General features: G+C 41.1%; 1 protein-coding gene across 1 annotated transcript; it reads left to right on the top strand.

The window, feature by feature from the left end:
- The first annotated feature begins 22,366 nt into the window (after nucleotides 1-22,366).
- Nucleotides 22,367-22,834, top strand: LOC131309534 (uncharacterized). The gene has a single exon (XM_058336151.1). The coding sequence runs from the start codon at nucleotides 22,367-22,369 to the stop codon at nucleotides 22,832-22,834; it is 468 nt and encodes a 155-aa protein (XP_058192134.1).
- Nucleotides 22,835-24,486: the final 1,652 nt, after the last annotated feature.

Genomic DNA, 24,486 nt, shown 5'->3' on the forward strand with positions numbered 1-24,486 from the left:
ATGACAGAGTAAAATGGTGTGAATGGAACTTGCATTTTCGATTAGTGCTAAGGGTTCCCCGTTCCCTAAAGCCAGTGATTTTCTTTCCCTCCCCCGGAAGGCAAGCCATGTTTCTTAATCCTTGTTGCATACGCTTATAAGATGCTCCAGATCTTCCATGTTTGAATTCTCTGTAGGACAATTTCCAATTTCCAGTTGGGATGGTGCCTCTAGATGCTCTCTGTTGATAAGATGGAAGTATACCTGGTCGGACCCTCCGAATAAAGCCCATGATTTTTCTCTCAAGTATCCCATAAGCAGTTCCAACCAGAGAGATACTATTCCCGGAGTTGTAATACGGTAGGCACCTGTGGAGTGAAGTCCTCCTGGGTAAATTGCAAGATGGACGACTCGGATGATGCACCACCACCCTGTTATGCACCCCTGAACTACATGGTCTCTAGTTCCGGGGAAGAACAACTTAGAGATGACTTCAGGATATGTGCGACTGGGAGATTTGGTGTTCCTTTCATGTAATTTGCCCAAATTCACATCAGAAAGCATGCTAAAAGCTTAGATGATATCCATTTCTCCTTCCAATTAATTCAAACCTCGTGGCCTCTCCATCTTTTTTCTTGTTGCTCGATCGACGTGGTAAACAGAACCGCGTTTAGTTTCTGGCAATTGAGTATTTGAACACATTGCTATGTAAAGGTTCAACGATCTTGTATCATGAATATCAACAGAAGCACTTTGGGGCATTTCTTGACAAAGAAAAGAAATATCGGAAGGAGAACATGCGTTAAAAACTCGTTTGGTAACTTAATCTATTTACTTGTGTTTTTTAATAGAACATGAAAATGAGTTGCGTTAGTTTGATTGCGTTAGCTTATCTCTTGACAAACTTGGTACTCGTGCGTGCTATGCACTGAAACAATGAAGAATTTTGTTTTTTTTAATTATATTTCACTCTCATTGATTCACGGTTGAACATTAAATTTCAAATTTTTAGGAAGAGAACAAAATTTCAAAAAATTCTGATCTTTAATATTGAAGATAGGGGGAAAAAAAAAAAAGATCCAACTTTTTTCTCCTAAGAAAAAAAATCAACTTTATAATTAAAGAGTACACAATTAAGAGGAGAGCTTTGTTCTATTTCTAGCAAACTACATTTTTCCAAATGTTTGGGGAGGGGGAAGGGATGGGGACGGGAAGTACATAATATAACCCACTGTTACAGCACTACCCTACACCATCTGTACCAAGGTTTGAATCCAAGACCTCTTATCCTGTTCCACTACCGTTTGGATGCATCATATAGAAGGGGGATTATTTTTCACCCCTCTGTAAGACCTTGGCCCCACACTTTGCCCCCGTTTGGGAGCCATAAACTGCTGGGGTTTTCCAGAACACCGTTTTTGGCTAAGACCGGAGAAAGGGGCATCGGCGGTCTTATCTTCGGCTGGGGTTTGACGTCCCCATAAGTTATCCCCCCTAATCCCCTCGAAAATGGACGATTTCACCTCTCCTAATCCCCCTTCTCCCAACCCCCAATACCCCAGCCCAAATTCAAAACCCTGGTTTTTTTTTTTACTATGAACAGAGACAATGAAACAAGAAGAAGAGAATGAACAAAAACAGATCGGAGAGAGGGAGGGATCGAACCAGGCCAACGAGACCGTGGCGTTCACCAGGGATCGTAGAAACGAAGTGTGTCGCAGTTTTTCTTCCTTCTTCTTCTACTGTTCTCTCTCTCTCTCTCTTAAAAAGAAGGGGGAATTACCAGACAGTGGTAAGAGGGGCAAATAATGCCAAACTCATGGACCACTTTTTTCCAAATTCATCTACACATGAAAAGGAGAAAAGAAATTACCAATACATGGAAAGGCCCACCTAAAATGACTATTATGCCCTCAAGTTTTTTGTGAAATTGCACATAAATGAAACGGAGAAAACAAAATTCCCAATACATGAAACGGAGAAAAAGAAATTCCCCATACATGGAGTCAATGTGTAGTTGAATCTGGGTTTGAATCCAAGTTGCCCCTTTTATGGACCTAAGTTGCCCCTTATATAAATTTAAGTTGCCCCTTCTATGAACCTAAGTTGCCATTGTATGAGATTATGAGTTGATATATAGTTGAATCTGGGTTTGGACCAAAGTTATCCCTTCTATGAATCTAAGTTGCCCCTTCTATGAACCTAAATTGAATCCAGATTTGGACCTAAGTTGCCTATTCTATAAACTTAAGTTACCCTTTCTGTGAACCTAAGTTGCCCATTGTATGAGATCATGAGTCGATATGTAGTTAAATATGGGTTTGGACCTAAATTGCCCCTTCTATGAATTTAAGTTGCCCCTTCTATGGATTTAAGTTGTCCCTTCTATGAATCTAAGTTGCCCCTTGTATAAGATCATGAGTCGATATGTAGTTGAATCTAGGTTTGGACCTAAATTGCCCATTCTATGAATCTAAGTTGCCCCTTCTATGGACCTAAATTGAATCCAGGTTTGGACCTAAGTTGCCCCTTCTATAAACTTAAGTTACCCTTTTTGTGAACCTAAGTTGCCCTTTGTATGAGATCATGAGTCGATATGTAGTTAAATATGGGTTTGGACCTAAATTGCCCCTTCTATGAATTTAAGTTGCCCCTTCTATGGATTTAAGTTATCCCTTCTATGAATCTAAGTTGCCCCTTGTATAAGATCATGAGTCGATATGTAGTTGAATCTAGGTTTGGACCTAAATTGCCCATTCTATGAATCTAAGTTGCCCCTTCTATGGACCTAAATTGAATCCGGGTTTGGACCTAAGTTGCCCCTTCTATAAACTTAAGTTACCCTTTCTGTGAACCTAAGTTGTCCTTTGTATGAGATCATGAGTCGATATGTAGTTAAATATGGGTTTGGACCTAAATTGCCCCTTCTATGGATTTAAGTTGCCCCTTCTATGGATTTAAGTTGTCCCTTCTATGAATCTAAGTTACCCCTTGTATAAGATCATGAGTCGATATGTAGTTGAATCTAGGTTTGGACCTAAATTGCCCATTCTATGAATCTAAATTACCCCTTCTATGGATCTAAGTTGAAGCTGGGATTGGATTTTGTTGTTGTTGTTGTTAAAACATTTAGTTTTATCCTTCTCTTAGAGTTCTTCAACGAGAGTTCTAGAGTTAAAAATTAATTATGATCCTTTTTGATAAAATGATCAGAAAAATAAGATCTTTGCACTGGTTCAAACGGATTAAAAATTAGAACACTTAATTTTTTCATTTGGTTTGTGGTTCTCTTAGGGCTTTTCAACGAGAGCCCTAGAGCTAAAACCTAATTATGATCATTTAAGAAAAAAACTGATTTTATTTTTCTAATCATTTTATCTTAAAAGATCATAATTTAATTTTAACTCTAGGGCTCTGGTTGAAGAGCCCTAAAAGAACCATAAAACCAAATGAAAAAAATTAAGTGTTCCAATTTTTCAATCATTTTGAATCGGTGCAAAGATCTTATTTTTCTTATCATTTTATCTTAAAGGATCATACTTAATTTTTAATTGTAGGGCTCTTGTTGAAAAGCCCTAAGTGAACAATAAAACCAAATGAAAAAATTAAGTGTTCCAATTTTTCAATCATTTTGAACCGATGCAAAGATTTTATTTTTCTTATAATTTTATCTTAAAGGATCATAATTAATTTTTAACTGTAGGGCTCTCGTTGAAAAATCTTAAGAGAACCATAAAACCAAATGAAAAAATTAAGTGTTTCAATTTTTCAATCATTTTAAACCGATGCAAATATTTTATTTTTCTTATTATTTTATTTTAAAGGATCATAATCAATTTTTAACTGTAGGGCTCTCGTTGAAAAGCCCTATGAGAACTATAAAACCAAATGAAAAAATTAAGTGTTTCGATTTTCAATCCGGTTGAACTGGTGCAAAGATTTTATTTTTCTGATTATTTTATCCTAAAGAATCATAATTAATTTTTAGCTCTAGGGCTCTCGTTGAAGAGTTCTAAGAGAATGATAAAACCAAATGTTTCAACACAAAAAAAAATTCCAAAACGGCATCATGTATAAGGTATTGGTGGAAATTCATTGACTTGGGAATCGTTGGACGTAACTTCACTGCTCTTTTAATCACATAATATTGCACTTTCAATCATATAATACTACTCCTTGAGTGTGTGTACATTACTCCTTGAATGTGTGTTCATTGCTCCCTGAGTGTGTGTTACAATAAAGAGGGGTATCTTTGTCTTCAATACCATGTATCGGGAATTATTCTTTTCCTTTCCATGGCTGGACAATTTGGAAAAAGTGTCCCATGAATTAGGCATAAATTGCCCCAACCTCCACTGAACAGCAATTCCCCCTTAAAAGAACGAAATGGGACACAGGTTCGATAAGAACAAGGACAATAACATGAAAATTATTAGGTGCATGCGTGCCCCCAAGTGTTATCATGCACCCCCACTCATAATCAATTAAAAATGTAAATTAAATAAGGGTATGACACCACCTCCATAAAACAGAATTTTTAAAAAAAATATATCTATAATAATACTAAAATCGTTAATTTGTTAGTAGAAATAAATATTACGGCTTAAATTGTGAAAGAATAATTAAATTTGTAATTACATATAAAACATAATACATAATTAATTTAGGGACTGCATAAAGGCAAAATGGTCATTTGACAGCTTTTTACATCATCCACTCTTCTTTATACCCTCTATTAATCTTCCATCCAAACAAAGTATTATTTAATCCCCTTCTCTAATACTTCATCCAAACAACCTCTTATTTAATCATCCATCCATAAACATCACATCAATGTGGGTCATCCATTATTAACTAATACCCCCTACTATCTTATCCCCCTTATTAACTAATATCCCCAATTCTTTTCCCGCATCCAAATGGGTAAGGTTCTTAAATTTAAGTATTCATTTCTAATTTTTAAATTTAAAAATAATTTATTTACAAAAATAATTTTTTTTTGCACCGTTCAAAAATCTCATTGAGATCTATCAAGTAAGAGCCATATCACATAAAAAATTATTTCAGTAAGTCCATTATTAAAAAAATACTTTAGTAAGTCTATTATTTTTAAGCTTAAAAATTATAAACAAGTATTTATTTTTTAAGAATTCTTCGCGGAACACATCAATTATGAGGATCAAGAAAGTGTCATTTGGGCTAGATCTTATTGGCTAGTAAATGCACTTGCTTAGTACAAACAATAATTCCAACTATTGTTCCTAAATGATTGTCCAGTTTGCAAAATAATATAACCTAAAAATAATGCATTTTTATTTCTTTTGATTTTTTTTATACAAGTGCATTTTTTTGAGTTCTCATTTTGCGGACCGAACAGTGTTTTTGGAACGGAGAGACTACCATGTACGGATGATCGTGAGGAAAAAATACCAAATAAATTTTATGTAATTATCGTTTAAGCAATTGTTAACATTATTATAGTAGAAATTCAATTATAAACCATAATCTCGAAAGGTTATGTGCCAATCTAGTTGGGATATCTACTTCTGATTGTGATGCCAGTTATCCATCGTTCCCTTTACTCTTTGTAATCTTTATTTCAAAGATTAATAAAATTTCTTTATCATTAATTTTTTTTTTTTGCAACTTTAGTACAATCATAGACTAACACACATATTCCAAGACATGATTCACTTCGAAAACCAACCCCCCCCTCTATGCAAGATTTTTTATAAATTTTCGCGTAAATTATTATTCTCATTTCTCGATCTCTTTCATTCATTACTCAAAAGCCAAAAATCTTCTTCAAAACTCAAACCAAATGACGCTGCACAATGCACGCCAACGCTATGGGTAGAGCCCACGACTTGTGAGTCTCTGTCTATTTGTTTGTGATCGTAGAACTATTTGAGCTAAGTTCCATTAAGTTTTTTTTTTTTGGGTTTTGTGGAGTTGTCTTTATTTAAAAAAAAAGTATTTGTTAGTTTTGTACCAAATTTTTGTGAATTATCCAAATATTTTCAAAATTGTTTCTTTTTCAATTCCTTTTGACGAGAGAAATTAATAATCTACAAAAATTAGGTGCAAAACCAATAAATACAAATTTTTTTTGAATAAAATGAAATAAAAAAATTCAAAAATCTTAGCTTAATAGCCTTAATATAATCATTATGTTCGTTCGACGCACATGTCCCAACATGCGACGTTGAAAACTTGAACGGCTTTGGAGTTGCGTGTTTTGTACACCTTTTTGTTTTGCAAATTTGTCATTTCTCCTATCCCCGTCGCTTTGTCATTCCTTGAAAGAGAGAGAGAGAGAGCGCGTGCGTCGTCCAACGATGTTGCAAGCATCTGAAGAAGTCCTTTGTCGTCGTGATCGTCAGTGCCAAGCAGGTATATCTCACGTGGTATCCGCTCGGCGCATCCGAGCCGTCCGATATACTTTTGAACGGTTCAGATTGAAATTCTCTCTCTCCTCTCATCCCAACACTTTCTCTCTCCTTATCTCTCTTCAAATCTGAGCCGTTCAAAAATAAAATATATGGACGGCTCGGATGCGCGAACGGGCACCACGTGGTACCCGCTCAGCACTGAATTTTTTTTCCTGATTGATAGATTTTCTTTTTGTTTTCACCTCTTTCGTGTTGCCTAGTTTTTCCGGCTTTACAAATGAATTGCTCTCTCTCTCTTCTTTTTTTTTTTTTGTTAACGAATTGTGCATTTTACCACGTGGATTTTATTCAAGTAGTTCTAATTGACGAGTCAAATAGTTTTGTTTACGGAAATTTCTCTTACTAGTTTTTAGTCTCTTGTTAAGCCCCAAGGGGCAACACCGGGCGGTGAAGGCTTGGGTTATAGGGGTTTGTTTCATCCTAAGGTTTTACGTTCGAAACCTCCCAGGTGTTATCAAACTTCTTTGGGATCAATCTATACATCGCTTTGCTCGGGTTTTAATTGAACTCCTCGCAAGTGGCTGGTGGGATTGGCCTCCTAGGATAAGTCGAGATGCACGTAAGCTGGTCTGGACAGCTGAGTTATCAAGGGAAAAAAAGAACTAGTTTCTTGTTTTTCTTATGCACAAACTCTAATAATGTGACATTTTCTATGTATGTATTGTATTTGATAGTGGAGTTGTTGTCATCGGAGATAATGGCTGAAGACAAGTAGTGACAATTAGGTCATACTCAGTACTTAACTAGGGAGAAGCGAGATTCATTGTGTTAAAGGATAGTTGACCAATCCTTCATCCATGATTAGTGTCGTGATTTATGGCTGTAAATTAGTGCACATGTAAATTATGTCTAGGCATAATTTTAGGATATAATTCTCGGATATAATATGTCTATAAGATATGGTTAGGATATTCATGTATATATAGCATTCTACACATAATGGAAAGGGTGTGAAGTTTTTCCCTCTACATCTGTTACATCTTAAATCTCTTCATGGTATCAGAGCCATCCTTGGGCATATAATAATTCTCTTCAATCTCTCCCTCTTCTAAAACCCCAATTCTTTCTTCTCAGTCTTTAGTCTATCTACTACATCTATGGATTCCAGTTCTCGGAGTCTTCTTTCTTTTCCTTTCTCCAACATATCAAATCATGTATCAATTAAATTGGATTCAGAAAACTATCTTCTATGGCGTAATCAGTTTATGTCGCTTCTTGAATATAATGATTTGTTTGGTTACGTGGATGGATCTATACGTCCTCCAGCCCAAACGATACTTGACCAGGCCACACAAAAGAAAATAGACAATCCAGAGTACAAAGTTTGGCAGCGAACTAATAAGTTCGTGTTAAGTTGCATTAAGGCAACTCTCTCGCCTAGCACCAGCGCCCATGTTCTTGGATTACAAACCTCAAAGCAAGTATGGGTTGCTCTTGAAACCCTTTTCCAGCAACAATCACAAGCACGTCTTGATCATCTTCGAGATCGACTTCAAAATATCAAGAAAGGTACGTATTCTGCTGAAGAATATGTTGCTGAAATTAAGAGTATTGCAGACAAACTCGTAGCGATTAATCATCCTATATCTGACTCTGAGCTTGTGACCCGTACCCTCAATGGTCTGCAACATGAACAAAATTATCTTCCCTTTGTCTATGCAATTGAAAATCGAGAGCCGCCTCCATCTTTTGATGATCTACGTGCACGATTACTTGTGCATGAACAAAGAGTTAATGGGCTTCAATTGAACCAATCTAGTATGGTTTCTCCCACTAGTTCTCAAACTGCTGAAATTGCTTTGGTTATCCACACCAATCCACAAAGGTTTGATTTCCAACGCGATAATGGTGTTGGAAATCGCGGTGGCTATGGAAATCGTGGTGGAAGATTCATGGTGGACGAGGTAATCGTGGAGGAGTACAAAATGTTGGTCGTTGGAATGGACATGGTGGTCACGGAAATGGGCATAACTACTCACGTGATGCTCGGGGCTTTGAACGTGGGTATCGTCATCATAAGGTAGCTTGTCAAATCTGCCACAACGAAGGGCACTCTGCGGATAGGTGTAATTTCCGTTACTCTCGCAATCGCAATAATTTTGATGATCGCTCTTCAGTCTCAAGTTTTGCTGGGATGCACTTAGGACCCTATGGCCCTAGTGACTCATTCATGGACCACGCTTCCACTCATTGGTTGGTAGATTCAGCTGCAACCAGTCATATGATAAATACCTCATCAGTGATCCAGCAACCAAACACTTGTGCAGGCAATGGTCAGGTTTATGTGGGCGATGGTAATTCTCTTCCTATTAAAAGCACTGGTGATGGTATTCTTTCTACTCCCAGCTGTCCTTTGTTATTGAAAAATATCTTACATGTTCCTGGTATCAAAGAGAATCTATTATCAATCGCAAAAATTACTCATGATAACAATTGTGTCTTTCTATTGTTTCCATGGGGCTATGCAATGAAGGATCTGCATACTCGGAGGACAATCATGGAAGGTTTGGTTAGAGACAATTTGTACCCTATTTCAGTAGGGCAAGTTCAAGCACTTTTTAGGCGGTCTAATGCTCAAAGGAAAGCATCAAATAAAGAGGTACAAACATCCAATAAAGAGGTACCAGCATCAAATAAAGAGGTAGCAGTAGTTTGCTCTCAAGCAAGTTCTCAAACTTTATGGCACAGACATCTAGGACATCCTTCCACTCAAGTTATGTCTAAACTTGTAGTGGCTAATGATATTCCAGTTTATGATTCTGTACCAATTTCAGTTTGTGAAGCCTGCCAAAATGGAAAAAGTAGTAGATTACCTTTTCCTTTATCTATGAGAAGAACTTCAGTTGTCATGGATTTAATACATTACGACATTTGGGGCCCTTCTCCTCACTTTAGTGTTATCGGCTTTAAGTACTATATAGTGTTTGTTGATGATTGCAGTCGGTACACATGGTTATATCCAATGAAAGCAAAATTTGATAGTGTAACTTGTTTCAAACATTTCAAGTCCATGGGTGAGACTATGTTTAATGCAAAAATAAGGTACTTTCAATGTGATGGTGCAAGAGAGCTAACAAAAGGAGCTTTTGAAGAGTATCTTGCTTCTTGTGGAATTTCTTTTAGAGTTTCCTGTCCCCACACACCTCAACAAAATGGAGTAGCTGAACGAAAACATAGACACATTGAAGAAATGGGGCTAACCATGCTTTACCAGGCTTATTTACCTCGTCGTTTTTGGCTTGAAGCTTTCTCGGCGGCTGTGTATTTAATTAATAGACTGCCTACTCCTGTACTTGGGCAGCGCTCTCCACATGAAATCTTATTTGGGTCTCGCCTAGACTACTCCCATTTAAAGGTATTTGGATGTGCTTGCTATCCATTTTTAGGACCATATCGAAGGGACAAACTTGAGCCTAAGTCCAAGAAATGTGTTTTCCTTGGATACAGTAATGTGCATAAAGGCTATAGGTGCTTGGAACCCAATACAAATCGGTTGTATATATCTCGTCATGTTGTGTTTGATGAGACTAACTTTCCGTTCCAGCAAAATGGCATGGAAAATGAAGTCCCTACAGCTGTTTTGGGTCCCACTTCTACTGTGTCATTGCCACTTGTGTCTCAAGTTTCTGGTTCATCTTCAACTTCTGGCCTTCCTCCAGCACCTAGTCATTCTATTGACACTCAACATGGATCAGAAGCAGCCCACACAGATATTTCCGAAGAAAACTTGACCATTTCTGATCAACCATCGGTGCTGCCCCGTACACCTCCGGCACGTAGTCATTCTATGGTCACTCGTTCTAAGGATGGTACTCGGCGTCCTTCAACCAAATATACTCTTGACTATGGTTTAACGGCTCAATTGCGCTCTTCCTTAAGTGAGCCTGCAACATTTAAGCAAGCAACCTCTGATCCACGTTGGGTCGAAGCTATGAATGAAGAATATAATGCTCTTCTCCAAAGTAAAACATGGACGTTAATTAGTTCCTCGTCAGACTTCTATGAATATTGTGGGTAGTCGTTGGGTATATAAAATAAAGGAGGATTTTCCCAACAAGAAGGTATCGACTTTGATGAAACCTTCAGTCCAGTTGTCAAAGCCACTACCTTCCGTTCTATTCTCTCTGTTGCTGTTTCTAAGAACTGGACCATAAGGCAGTTGGACGTGAAGAATGCCTTTCTTCATGGTACTCTATCAGAAGAAGTTTATATGGCTCAACCGCCTAGATTTGTTGATCATTTTTATCCCAATCATGTTTGTAGGCTAAATAAAGCTATTTATGGGCTTCGACAAGCTCCAAGAGCATGGTTTCTCCGCTTTAGTTCAGAGATTATAGCTGCTGGTTTCTCATGTAGAAAAGCTGATCCTTCTATGTTTATTATCAAAAGCTCTCAAGGTACTGTAATTCTCCTCTTATATGTCGATGGCATAATTCTTGCCGGCTCTTCTGATTCCTTGATAGAATCTGTCATCAACTATTTGGCCTCCAATTCGCTATGAAAGACTTGGGAGCTTTGCATTACTTTCTTGGCATTGAGGTCAAACGGAGTTCATCTTCGCTTGAGCTTACCCAAACTAAGTACACTCTTTTTGTACTCTCAAAAATGAAGATACTTAACTGCAAACCATGCTCCACTCCAGTTTCTAGTGGAAGGAAGTTGTCTGTTCATGAAGGTAACATTTTGGATGATCCCACACAATATCGACAACTTATTGGTGCCTTACAATATCTCACCTTCACCCGACCTGATATCACATATGCAGTCCAACAAGTGTGCCAGTTTATGCATTGCCCGCGTGACATCCATCTTCAAGCTACTAAACGCATTCTCCGATACTTGAACGGAACTTTGGGTCATGGCTTGCGTTTTGTTTCCACGGCCTCTTCTTATCTTACAGGCTATGTTGACTCCGATTGGGCTGGTTGTCCAGATACGCAGCGATCAACTATGGGTTATTGCATATTTCTAGGTGAAAATCTTATCTCTTGGGCTGCCAAAAGGCAAGTTTCCGTATCTCAGTCTAGCACTGAAGCCGAGTACAAGGCTTTGTCTACTGCTACATCGGAACTAATGTGGATTTCCTATCTTCTTCGTGACATTGGCATCCCATTGTCTTCAATCCGCATATATTCTGATAATATGGGCGCAACTCAACTTGCTGCAAATCCGATCTTTCATGCAAGGACAAAGCACATTGAAGTTTCTTATCACTTTCTTCGCGACTTGGTTTGTAAAGGTCTCTTGTCTGTCCACTTTGTACGTTCATCAAATCAGCTAGCTGATATCTTCACGAAGGGTCTCTCGTCCTCCATTTTTCATCGTTTTCGGTCCAAGCTTCTGTGGGCTTCTCCCCCATCAACTTGATGGGGCATGTTAAAGGATAGTTGACCAATCATTCATCCATGATTAGTGTCGTGATTTATGGCTGTAAATTTGTGCACATGTAAATTATGTCTAGGCATAATTTTAGGATATTATTCTGGGATATGATATGTCTATAAGATATGGTTAGGATATTCATGCATAGAGTTCGGATCTCTTGAGGGATCCCGCACGGGCTTACCGTGCGGGACTGCCCTTTCCCGAGTGAATCATGACAATCCGAGCCGCTCAAAGTGATCAGAACGTGATTTTAAGGGTACCCACGAGAAATCAGCAAAAAAACTGATCGGGAAGAGCTTATTCCGAACAGTTTTTTATTGAACGGTTCAGTAAAAAACTGCTCGGATCAAGCCCTTCCCGATCATTTTTTTTGCTGATTTCTCGCGGGTACCCTTAAAATCACATTCTGAACACATTGAGCAGCTCGGATCGTCGCAATTCGCTCGGGAAAAGAGAGTCCCGCACTGTAAGCCCGTGCGGAATTCCTCATTGGATCCTAAGTGTTCATGTATATATAGCATTCTACACATAATGGAAAGGGTGTGAAGTTTTCCCCTCTACATCTGTTACATCTTAAATCTCTTCACATTGGCTTTGGGAACGGAACCCAAAATCCATTGGCGATGTGGAATATGATGTGTGCCATCTTAATTTGTGTTTTTAAAATTCGCAATCCTTGTTTAGTGGTACAGCTGTTTAGGACTTAAGGGTGCGATTGAAAATAATCAAACCCTTGAAAGTATGCTTATATATATGTATGTCCTAGGTCCTCATACCTTGGAAGTATGCTTAATTATATATGTCATTTTTGCAATTTGGAGGCTATATATGGGTCTGTTTGTAACCTTCAGCTCTGTTTTTTTATTATCCAATAAAAAAAGGAGAGGTTGCATGCATGAGATTGTTTTTTACTAGGCTATTTTTAGATACTTTTTTTTTCCCCACATATTCTTGGAATCTGTTAGCTAGTCTGTCAAATTTATTAGATTACATCTTAAGCATATATGATCGAACTTAAGAAGTTTTTTTTAGTGCAATTAAGGATTTGAAATTGCCAATACGAGGCTTTTGAATTTTATGTGAGCAATGGAAATAATTAATATTTGAATTGTTTAGTACTTGGTAATTAAAAGTTGTAGCTAGTTTGGTTAATCATCATCCATGTTGGAAGAACAAATTACCTGCCGACCTGGACCACTTTGACCATTTATTTTGCAGGACATTAGGAGATGCAGGACAGTGTATCGGCGCTTACAGATCTGGCAGTTCTGCCTACTACTGCAGTTTTTAATGCTGTCAAGATGGTGAAGAATGAAGGAGTGGGCAACATTGATCCTCATCAAGTCATCACATATGCAAGCTTCTCTACTATGTATAGTTCGCTTGCTTTTTTATGAACTGAGCTCTTGTGTATACTTTTTTTCCTTGGCTAGGAAATGCTTTTCGTGATGTGTAATGATTTTCACTGTCCCAACTCCACAAGTTGTGTGTGTGTGTATCAGCTTTCTTAGGGTAGTATATGTTTTCTAGGCTTGATGTGGGCTACCAGCCCAGAAAAATGGTTTTTTCCTTTTGAGAGTCGCCACCCGGGTTTTGAAAAGGATTGTCCCCGAGAAACCGTATTTGAGAAAAATGTGACTCTTTTGCCCTTTTTAAAAAACGTTTTGGTCTATTGAAAACAGAGAGTTTTGGGTTCGGGAGCCAGGTTACGAGGGGGGGAAGTTTTGTTTGGAAAAGCACAACCGTTGCCCGATAAAATCGGTCTCTACTAATATTTGTGGGATTTTGAAAATCATTTTATTGCTCAACTTTTAATGCCACATAAAGCAATTTATAGCACGTAAGCAGTTTAATTGCAGAAGCATAAACAAGCAGTAAATATAAACAGATAGGCAGGCACGTTAGGAATATGCTAATAAGAGAGAGCTAATAGGCATACTTTGAATCAAAACATTTAGGTAATGAGTGGATTTGGGTTTGGAATTTTTTTTTCAAACCCACAACCGAACAAGGGCTAAGACAACGTTCTATACCACAAAAAACTCCACCGCACGGTAGAAGTAGGTGCCGTACGGTACTAATCTTTGTGGCCAATTTTGCACTCAAATCAATTATAGCATGTGAACAGTTTTTAACAGATAGAAATACTAATAAGCAGGCTTTAATTGATCACATAACAGCAAAAAGCAAATAACGACTTTGTTCCACATGATACACCACCGTACGATAGACGTATGAACCGTACGGTACATGCTCTTGTGGCCAACAGCTTAAAGCGAACTACAGGGCAATTAGAGACCTAAATAGGCATGTAAGCACATGCATGAAGTAAACTATACTCATGTTGAAAACATGGCATGTGACTGATTCATTCCATGAATTTAACTAGCATGACATGTGTTGCTTTAAACAAAACATGAAATAGCATGGCATATTATACTAAAACAGAAGAATGAAAGAAGCCGCAAACGAAACTGTTCCCCTGAAAACCCTTCACCGTACGGCAGTCATGTGTGCCGTACGGTAGAGATAGGTGGGATACCAACTTTGATTTTCATGCAGTATTTGAACCATTCAAACCCGAGACTGGTATAAGGAACCAATTAAGGCCATTTGGTCCCCCTCAGAATACAAAAACAGAAAGTTTATACCTTCGGAATGAAAACCTTCCTTCGGAGAGTTGCGATTGATGTGGTGGCCCTTCTTGTGAATTTGGATGAGCGGGGGAAGCTTAGGTACACCGTAGTGACAAGGTATGAGACTTGGCTTTGGATTTGGTCACTTTTGAAGCAACTTTGGACTTGGCTTTGAGGTGTTTCGGTGTTTTTGAAAGTGAAAAGGAGTAAAAATGACTTGTCCTCCAAAATGGGAATAGGCAAGGGTATTTATAGAGTGAAAATGGCTTGAAAATGAAGCAAATTTGGTCTGCACGCATTTTTAACCGACTTTGTGTCCACCGTACGGCACATAAACTCTACCATACAACACTAGGCTGCCACCGTACGACACATCCCAACCGACTTAAGTTTAGGTGGTTAAAAACTCTACCGTACGGTACAAATATATCCACCGCAATGTACAGTTGACCACCGTACGGCACAGTTGACTGCCGTACGGTACAGGTGACTGCTCAACAGGCCGAACTTCGAATGGCCGCCCCGGACACTCCCGAACTCGGTTTTGGGTGTTCTTTGAACCGTTGGAAAGCTCGTTAAGTCTACTTTCTAACCCAAGTGGTTTGGATAAAAATAATTTTGTACATCAAAAGATATGACGATTTTACCCTCAGGTGGTCGAAAAATAAGTCATGTAGGCAAAATCCTTGCATCTCCCTCATTTCAAATCGGATTAAGGCTTATTATATATCGATAAAAAAGGTTTTGAATGTACTAAAAGATGGTGGAATCCAAACATAAAAATAAGGAAGTTTGAATTATTAAAAAAATGGGCTGAAAGCAACTAAACTGAAGACCGTTGGTGCCACGATGGCCAAAACACGTACTCACTCATTTTAAGTGTTACTCGGCACTCTCATACCAAGTTCTAAGGTGTTTTCTCACTCCTTTGAGTACAAAGAGCATTGTTTAAAGCTTTCAAGGCACGTTTTAATTATTGGGAAGCTTATCGGCCACTTGTCTACGGTTTTCGAAAGGTAATGCTCCAAAAGGTTTAGATCAATCCAAAGGTTTAAATCATGCTTTGTTTATCATCATCGGGGACTTAAAAGGTATCTGGGATTTCCAAATTGGGGTGTCTACACTTGATTTGGTGATCATGTTTGGGTAAACAATTAGATACTCCCTCCATCCCTTTTTAAGTATCCTACTTTGTAACTCCAACTTATTAAAAAGGCATCATCATTATACCTTTCACATCAATTTTTTTCTTCACTTTCTCTACTTACCCATCATTATTACATTTTTACTCACTAACTTTTCAAAATAGAATCTACTTTTAGGGACAAAAAAAATAATGCACCAACTTTTACGCACTACCTTTACAAAATGGACACTTATTAAGGGACAGCTAAAAATGGAATACTGTAATCTAAATAATGGACGCAAGGAGTAGTAGATATGAACATGAAAGAAGTATTTATTGGCATTCTTGCTACCATTGGGGTAGCATGTGAGAAGGAAATTAATGAGCTAATGGTGGCATTTGTTCAGTATTTTGTTACGCTTAGCGAAAGTAAATAGACGAATTAGCGTTGCCTATTTGGAGATGTATGTGAGCATCTTGGTGACATCTAGCTAGTGTTGTTTTGAGTTGTCCTCCATCAAAATTGAGGGATGCATGGGCACATTAATGTTCAAGAAACACATAGCTTTACAGTGTCCGTTCATGCCCTATGTTGATATATGCTCTTGGAAGGCTATTCACGTTATTAATTACAAGAACAATGAAACGCTATTCACGTTTTGGGGATTTTCGTGGGTGGAAATTCTATTTTGACTTCTCTTTTTCTTGAGTACAAAACCCTTATATATATGGGTTGGGGCAAAAATGAATTTTAAAGGAGGGTCAAATGAGTAAAAATTGGGTGAAAATTATACCAATCTCTAAAAAAATTTGGGAGGCAGCGGGGTCAGCTGCCCCCCTTGACTCTTAATCCCTCCGCCCTTGTTTGCATGTGTTAGATTCAAACTCAAGTTTCGACTTCCTTGTGCTGCTTTTCCTCTAGACATTAGATTCTTGTATGCATCATCTGTAGTGGGCCGAAAAGTCCATGTGGCGGAAGGTTCAAAGGGTTCAGATAGCGATGGACGGAAGCTCACTTTTCAGTCGTCTTAAATCCGTTTGCAAGGACACTTTTGAGATTAATTTAACTTACTCTGTTCCGCCGAACGATAACATCCTGTTACTATCTTTACCGAGCATTATTGTATCTTACGTACTTTCTCTGTGTTGAACGTTCGGTTGAGTACTATTCAGTAATTTATTACTCAGAAGATATGTTTGTTCGGAAACCGTCAGGCTTGGTAGTCAGGATGCTCATCTACGGTCATTTAGTGGTTCGCCAAGTCAGAATGATGTGACTATCTTACAACGATGTGACGCTTTTGCCTGATGTGACGTCTCTGACATTGACTAACGCAGTTCTGCGGATCTCGAGGGCGGCGTGCATTAATAACTCTGACAAATGATGTCAGCCAAAATGTACGACGAGTATGGAAGAAGCAAAAGACTTGTTTGTCACTCCAAGGTTTGCCTATAAATAAAGAACCACTCTTCCCAGGTAAAGCCTCTCCCTCGCTCCTCTTCTTTTCTCTTAAGACTCCCACCCAAAAAACTCCCCTTTCTTCTTAATCCTTCACCTACTAACTAGATCATCGAAGCTTCTTCCCGGAGGTACACTCCCCTCCAGTTTTCAGGTAGCCAGCTCATCTCTGGTCAACTTCTCGTTTGAAGCCAAAGGAAGGAAAAGATCTAATGTGGAATTCACCCCCCCACAATTGGCAACTCTACTGGGGAAACATCTCCACTCCATTCAACCCTTTCTTCCTTTTTTTCCTTTTTCTTCGACCTTTAGCCCATGTCAAGACAAACCCCACCATCGAGACCAGAGGATTTTACCCTCAGCCTATCAAGGTTCGGATACTGCAATGCTTCATAGAACCAGGCTGCACGAACAACTGTGACGGCCACCCGTTGGCCCAATTTCCAACCCACTGAGATTGAGATTGCTCAAACCGAACAAAAACGGCAGGCGGCCGTGATAGCTCTCTTACAACAACGACTCGAAGATCGGGATCGAGGTGCCTTGGTTGTACCACCACTGGGCTCCTACCCTGCGGAGATGAGTAAACACGTAGGAACTCAAAGGCTTCAAAAGTCACATCACACGCCGACAGAGGAGCCAACCGGGATAAGACAATGCTCGACACTCAACCGTACTGGGGACACTCATGTGACGCCACGAAGGCAACGGTTGGAAAAAGCCGTTTATGCCGAAAGTTCGACACGGTCCTTAGGTTCAACCGCAAGAAGCTATCGCTCTGAGGATTCTGGGCCGTCGCTCACCCTCGGATTACTACCCACGGAACGTCCGAAGGTCAGAAGACGGCTGGATTTTGACATAAACTACCCTCCGCAAGAAGACGGACGCATCCGATCCAACCTCCAGCCTCGAGGAAAAATCTCGCAGGGTCACTACTGAACGTCAAGTAAAGATACGCACGGCAGGCGAGATGACAACATCGTCCTGTTCGACCAAGTCATCGGCGAACCAATCGTCTATCAGCCCGTGGATAGTGGCGCGACACGATGACGAGCCCATGAAGACGTCCCTAACCCCTCGGATGGCGGAAGTGCGCAACGTCGGGAATGCCATGAGCGAACTCACCATCGTCGGGTGAACCCCTACCGAGCCAGAGCCGCTACGAGTTATCCCACCATTTATTTTGTCTACTCAGCCAATATCGATGGACGAAACAAAGCTCGGTAAGGCGAAGGTGTCCCCTTTTACTGATGCTATCCCGGCAAAGCATCCTCCTACCTTGTTTACCATGGCTAAAATTAAGCCGTACGAAGCAAAGGAAGACGTAGTATTATTCGTCACTCGTTTTCGGCAAATTATGTCTCTGCACAATTTCTCGGATGCCATCATGTGTAAAATCTTCCCTCTTGCCCTTACTCAGCCAATTATGATGTGGTATAATCAATTAAAACCACGATCCATTACGTGCTTTGACGAACTGGAGCTTGAGTTCACCAAATGGTTCGTAACGAGCAGCATCCAACCGAAGACACTCTCTATGCTCATCAACATGCATAGAAAACTGGCAGAAACTTTACGCATGTATACTAAGCGATATTGGGAAGCTTACAATCTGATTCCAGATTGTAACCAGGCTGTAGCAGCGGAATCCTTCATGAACGGGTTAGATCCATTGTCTCCAATGTTCCATGACCTCCCCAGAATCCATCGAGGAACATGAGTGAGCTCATGACGATCATCAAAAAGACTGCATGCATGAGGAGGCAGCTACTGAGCATGCTAAACCGAAGACCTCCGATCCCACGAAGCTTTTCGTTGGTAACTCGGCTATCAAAAAGCAGGTGGCTAACGTCAAAAGCGGTGTGCAGGGTAGTGCTGTCAATAAGCCTCTACCAATTCCACAACCACCACAACCGCGAAATGCTCCACAACAACAGTTTCGGTCACAAGCACGTCGGGAGCCACGGCCAGACAAGCATACTGCCGAGACTACAGTCTTTATTATACCAATCTATTAGCTGTTAAGTACAATCGGACGCCTCTTGTTCTTTCGTTGGCCGACGGAAGTATAAGGAATGACCAATGCTCGAACCGGTCACTGTTCGTACCACAACGAGCATGGACATTATACCATAAGGTGTGGGCCATTCAAGCGCTACCTTGAAGAACTTACAGCTGCAGGACACTTAAATCAATGGATTGACACTCGTCACACCCTGCTTCCACCTCCACCTTCGGAAGGAGAAAGGATCATTGGCGTTATACATGGGCTCGTCCCCCAAACAAAAGCCACCGAGCTACGGGCCGAGATTGACAAAGCTATAGTCGAACGAACGGTATGCTCCATCAATGCTTCGACAAAACGAAAGTACAAAGATCCGAATGACGATTGGGTCCTGACCTTCACTAAAGAAGACATTCATGGCGTACAATCACCCCATACGGACGCCTTGGTCGTTACTGTTTCAATTGATAGGTCATCCGTTCAGCATGTATTAATCAATCATGGCAGTTCAACTGAGGTAATGTTTTATTCAACCTACAAAAGTTTAGGGCTTGAGCCGTATCAATTGCAACCCGCTACCTCACCGCTCGTTAGTTTTACCGGCGCTCTAGTTTGGCCTCTCGGATTAATCACCTTATCCGTTCGTGCTGGTTCCCGAGCAATCGACGTGGAGAGCTCCCCAAACCCGTATAACATGATTCTTGGCAAAGCTTGGCTACATAATATGAAAGCCGTTGCCTCCACCCTCCATCAAGTCGTGAAGTTTATCGGGTGGAACGGCCGGCAAGAAAGCCTCCGAGGCGACCAACTTCAGTCAAGGAAATGCTACGTGAGCATTGTCGTCCAAAGCTTGGAATGCCTCGACGTGCAGTGCATTGACACGGTCGATATCCCAGTCCTCGACGACGTAGGAATTCTGGCTGAAGAACGTTTGACCGAGGAATTGATAAAGATGGCTATCAATTGTGATGGGAGTCGATATTTTCTAGCGGGAAGCTCCTTGGATCCTTCGGATCGCGTCGAGATGTTTAACTATCTTATGAAACGTATGGAGGTGTTCGCATGGTGTCCGAGCGAGATGCCGGGAATTGATCCTTCTGTTGCGTCGCACTCTTTGAATGTCGATCCTACTCGGAAACTGGTTGTTCAAAAAGTATGACGTTCGTCACCATTACATGTGGAGGCAATGATGAAAGAAGTGGAACAGTTACTTGCAGCCGAAGCCATACGAGAGGTTCTGTGTCCCACCTGGTTGGCCAACACAGTCGTAGTTCCAAAGAAGAATGGAAAGTTGAGGGTTTGCATAGACTATACGAATTTAAACGATGCCCGTCCATTGGATCGATTTCCACTACCTCGGATCGAACAAATGGTTGATGCCACTATCGGCTACGAGCGTCTTAGTTTCCTGGATGCCTACCGTGGTTATCATCAGATTGCACTGCATCCAGACGATCAGGAGAAGACCGCTTTCATAACTCCTCAGGGCATATATTGCCACAAGGTTGTCCCGTTCGATCTTAAAAACGCTGGGGCTACTTATCAGAGGACCATTAGCAAATTATTCGGCAACAAGATTGGTAAAACGATGGAAACGTACATAGACGATATGGTCGTCTAAAGCAAATTTAGCCTGGATCAATTGGATGATTTGGGACGGACCTTCGATGTTTTGTTAAAATACAAACTTCGCCTAAACGCTGAGAAATGTGCGTTCGGCGTAAGTTTTGGGAAGTTCCTCGGATACATAGTCAGCCGCCGAGGTATCGAAGCAGATCCGAAATAACTCTCCGCCGTGCAGAATCTTCATACACCAACGACAATCAAAGAAGTCCAGCAGCTTACCGGGATGGTTGCCGCCTTAAACCACTTTATCCGTCAGTCCGGGGACCTTTGCTGACCGTTCTTTCAAGCCATGAAAACCAGTAGGCAGGGATTTTTTTGGACAGAGGCTTATGAGCTGTCTCTGCGTATTCTGAAGTCCTATCTTTCTCGAGCTCCACTCCTCGTTACTCCTGTCGGTGATGAAGATTTGTACCTCTATTTGGTTGTCTCGAATCATGCCACTAGTTCTATACTCGTTCGTAAAGAGGGGGTCGTCCATCAACCTATCTACTATTCTAGTAAAACGATAATGGATTCCCAAACGAGATACCTACCGATGGAGAAACTCGCTTTGGCTCTTGTCTCGGCCAAGACAAGCCTACTTCCTTATTTTCAAATGCATCGAATCGTGGTTCTCACAGAGTACCCATTGAAGGCCGTCCTCCGAAAGACAGATTCATCTAGTCGGATTTTGAAGTTTTCCCAAGATTTGGCTAATTATGACATCCAGTTTAAACCCCGAACCTCGGCTAAAGGTCAGGCTTTGGCTGATTTCTTTGCCGAACTAACCCCTGGCCTTCAGGATGAAGCCAATCTGCTTTTGTTGGCTGAATAAAAAAGACAGGTGACCGAATTCGAGGTTACCGATGATATTCCCAAGCCAGATATTGATACGATGAATGCTCGATTTACGATGGGTAATAAGCATCCTAAAAGGGAGTGGAAGTTATTCTCTGGAGATGCTTGGCACCTGAATGTCGACGGGGCTGCCAATGTCCACGGAGCAGGGGCTAGTATTGTTCTCGTCTCTCCGAGTGGAACTGTTCATGAGAGTGTTGTTTCTATCGGTTTCCCAGCCACCAATAATGAAGCCGAGTTCGAGGCTCTCATTGCAAGCTTGCTACTCGCCCTTCGGCTGGGGGCTGATTCTGTGCATATACTCTGTGATTCACAATTGGTCGTTGGTTATCTTAACGATGATTACCAGGCCAGGGATCTCCGAATGAATGCTTATGTCAGTTTCGTCCTATCCCTTTTTCGACGTCTCGGCCGTGTTAAAGTAGAATGGGTTCCTCGGGAGCATAATGCACATGCGGATGCTCTGGCTAGCCTCGCTTCCGTTTTCAAATCCTTCAGCAACCGCACCATCATATTTGATGCCATAGATTCACCGAGCATTGAGCCAGACGAGGATCTTATGGTTTTGGCTGTGTTGCTCGGTCCAAGTAGGATGGACCCCATCCTCCATTATTTGAAACACCAGATCCTTCCACCAGGCAAGAAAGAAGCACACAAGATCCGATGCCAGGCCGCCAACTATTATCTCGGGACTCATGATGTATTATACCGCCGCACTTTACCGGACCCGACCTTCGGGTTGTCCACGAGGATCAAGTTGAGAGCGTGTTAGACGAGCTCCACGCTGGCAGTTGTGGTGCACATTTGGGTGGACGTTCCCTCGCTCACTGAGCCTTAACCCAGGGGTACTAGTGGTTGAAAATGGTTAAGCAATCCAAAGATTACGCCAAAAAGTGTGTTCGGTGCCAAAAACAGGCGTCCCACATTCACAAACTGGCCTTCCCTCTTAAGATGATCTCTAGTCCTTGGTCGTTCGCTGTTTGGGCCTTTGACATTATAGGCAAGATGCCGAAGGCCCCCGGCGGGTTTGAGTATATGCTTACTGCAACTGATCTTTACACCAAATGGGTCAAAGCTGTCCCTTTGGTTCAAACCAAGGCAAGTGATGTGCAGAGCTTTATTCGGAAGCACATTATTTCTCGGTTTGGCATTCCGTATGCCATTTTGTCGGATAATGGTTCCCAGTTCGTTGCTGCGGCCATAAAGATCTTCTACCAGAAATACGGCATCCTCATCCAAAATTCCTCGGTGGCCTACCCACAGGGAAATGGACAAGCTGAAGCTTCCAATAAAACGATAGCACGAGGGCTGAAGCGACGCCTTGATTAGAAGCTCGGGAAATGGGTGAAGGAGCTGCTTCACATCCTCTGGGCTTATCGAACCACCCCTTGTTGGTCAACTGGTCAAACTCCCTTCTCCATGGCCTATGGAATGAAGGCGGTCCTTCCTCTTGAAACATTGCTCCTTACACCCCATTCCGAGGATTTTGACTTTGAAGCTAACAATGCTCAACTGGGAGCGTCATTTGATTTCGCCGAGGAACTCCGCGACAATGCCAATTTAAAACACGCTGCCTATCAACAAGAGATTGCTAGGGGCTATAACAAGAATGTCCGACCAAGGCCCTTTAACGTCGGCGATCTTATTCTTCGAATGGTCACCGAAGTTGACAAACTCACCAAACTAAAGGATCCTTATGAAGGCCCATACAAGGTGGCTCTAAAGATCGGCCATGGTGTTTATAAGTTGGAAGAGATGGACGGGACCCCAATTGCTAATCCCTGGAACGCTCAGAAATTGCAAAAGTTCCACGGTTGACCCTCAAATACCTGTCCTTCGGCAATCTCTTCTGTTTACCTTTTTGTTTCTTTCATTTCCTATTATAAGCCTTCGGGCTGGGGCGCCCCCCAACCTCTTCCCTTTTCGTTAATGTACCTTTAATTATTTCACTTTCTTGGTTACATTATTTTACTCGTTATGGGCGAATTCTTCGTAGCCATCGGCATTCTACTCATTATGGGTGAATCCATCGTAGCCCTCGATATTCTACTCATATGGGCGAATTCTTCGTAGCCCTCGGCATTCTACTCGTTATGGGCAAATCCATCGCAGCCCACGGTATTCTACTTGTTTGGGTGCATTCTTTGTAGTCCTCAGCATTCATTTACCCATCTTTTCTACTTCGGCAAACCTATTCGCTTGTGGCCTAGTTCCACCGGGGCAAGGGGCACCTATGGGTAAACATCATTGTCTACATCATTACCTAATCATGCAATCCACACATTTCATTAAGTCATACAAAATATACAAAAACGAGTGAAAAGACTTGGGAAAATTCCACATTCCCAAAAATTGATTCCTTAACAGTCAATGAAGTCATCAAAAATACCGAGGATTGGCAATGGTAAATCGTTCGGTGCCATCCTCAAAACCTGTATTAATTACAAACGTGAGGAGTAGCAGTGGTAAATCGTTTGGCGCTACCCTCATATCACAAAGGAAACAAATACCTACTACGGAACGACAACTATTCTACTATTCGACACCATCCGTTCAAAATTAGATAATCAAAACGTTAATTCTATGCTTCGGGGGATGTGATAGCCTGAACCTCAGCAACAATATCAGTAGCAACCTCGGCTTGGACTTCTGCGTCGAGCATCTCTTCCTCATCCTTGGCAGGGGGCTCCGATTCTTCAAGTGGAGGAATTTCTATCGCAGTCCTCCTTGCGTCATCAACAGCCACCCCTGAATCGTCCAAAGCCTTGCGGTAGCCCAGTGTATAACTCACGGCATGTTGCTGCTGCTTGAAAATTCCTCAGCTTTCTCCACCTGATCGACCACATCCTCCCCGGCTTTTTCATAACCCTGCGCATACCCTTCATCGAAAGCTTTCTTCCTCTCATCTTTCATCTCTCTTTTCATCTCCTGCTCCATTTCCCTCTTTCCCTCGGTTCGGGCTTGTTTGGTGGCTCCCTGCA

The sequence above is a fragment of the Rhododendron vialii genome, chromosome 12a, assembly GCF_030253575.1.
Source record: "Rhododendron vialii isolate Sample 1 chromosome 12a, ASM3025357v1".
Classification (NCBI taxonomy): Eukaryota; Viridiplantae; Streptophyta; class Magnoliopsida; order Ericales; family Ericaceae; genus Rhododendron; species Rhododendron vialii.

Bases quoted from the DNA above. Each gene is read 5' to 3' on its own strand.
- LOC131309534 (XM_058336151.1), top strand. From the start codon at position 22,367: ATGGTTAAGCAATCCAAAGATTACGCCAAAAAGTGTGTTCGGTGCCAA.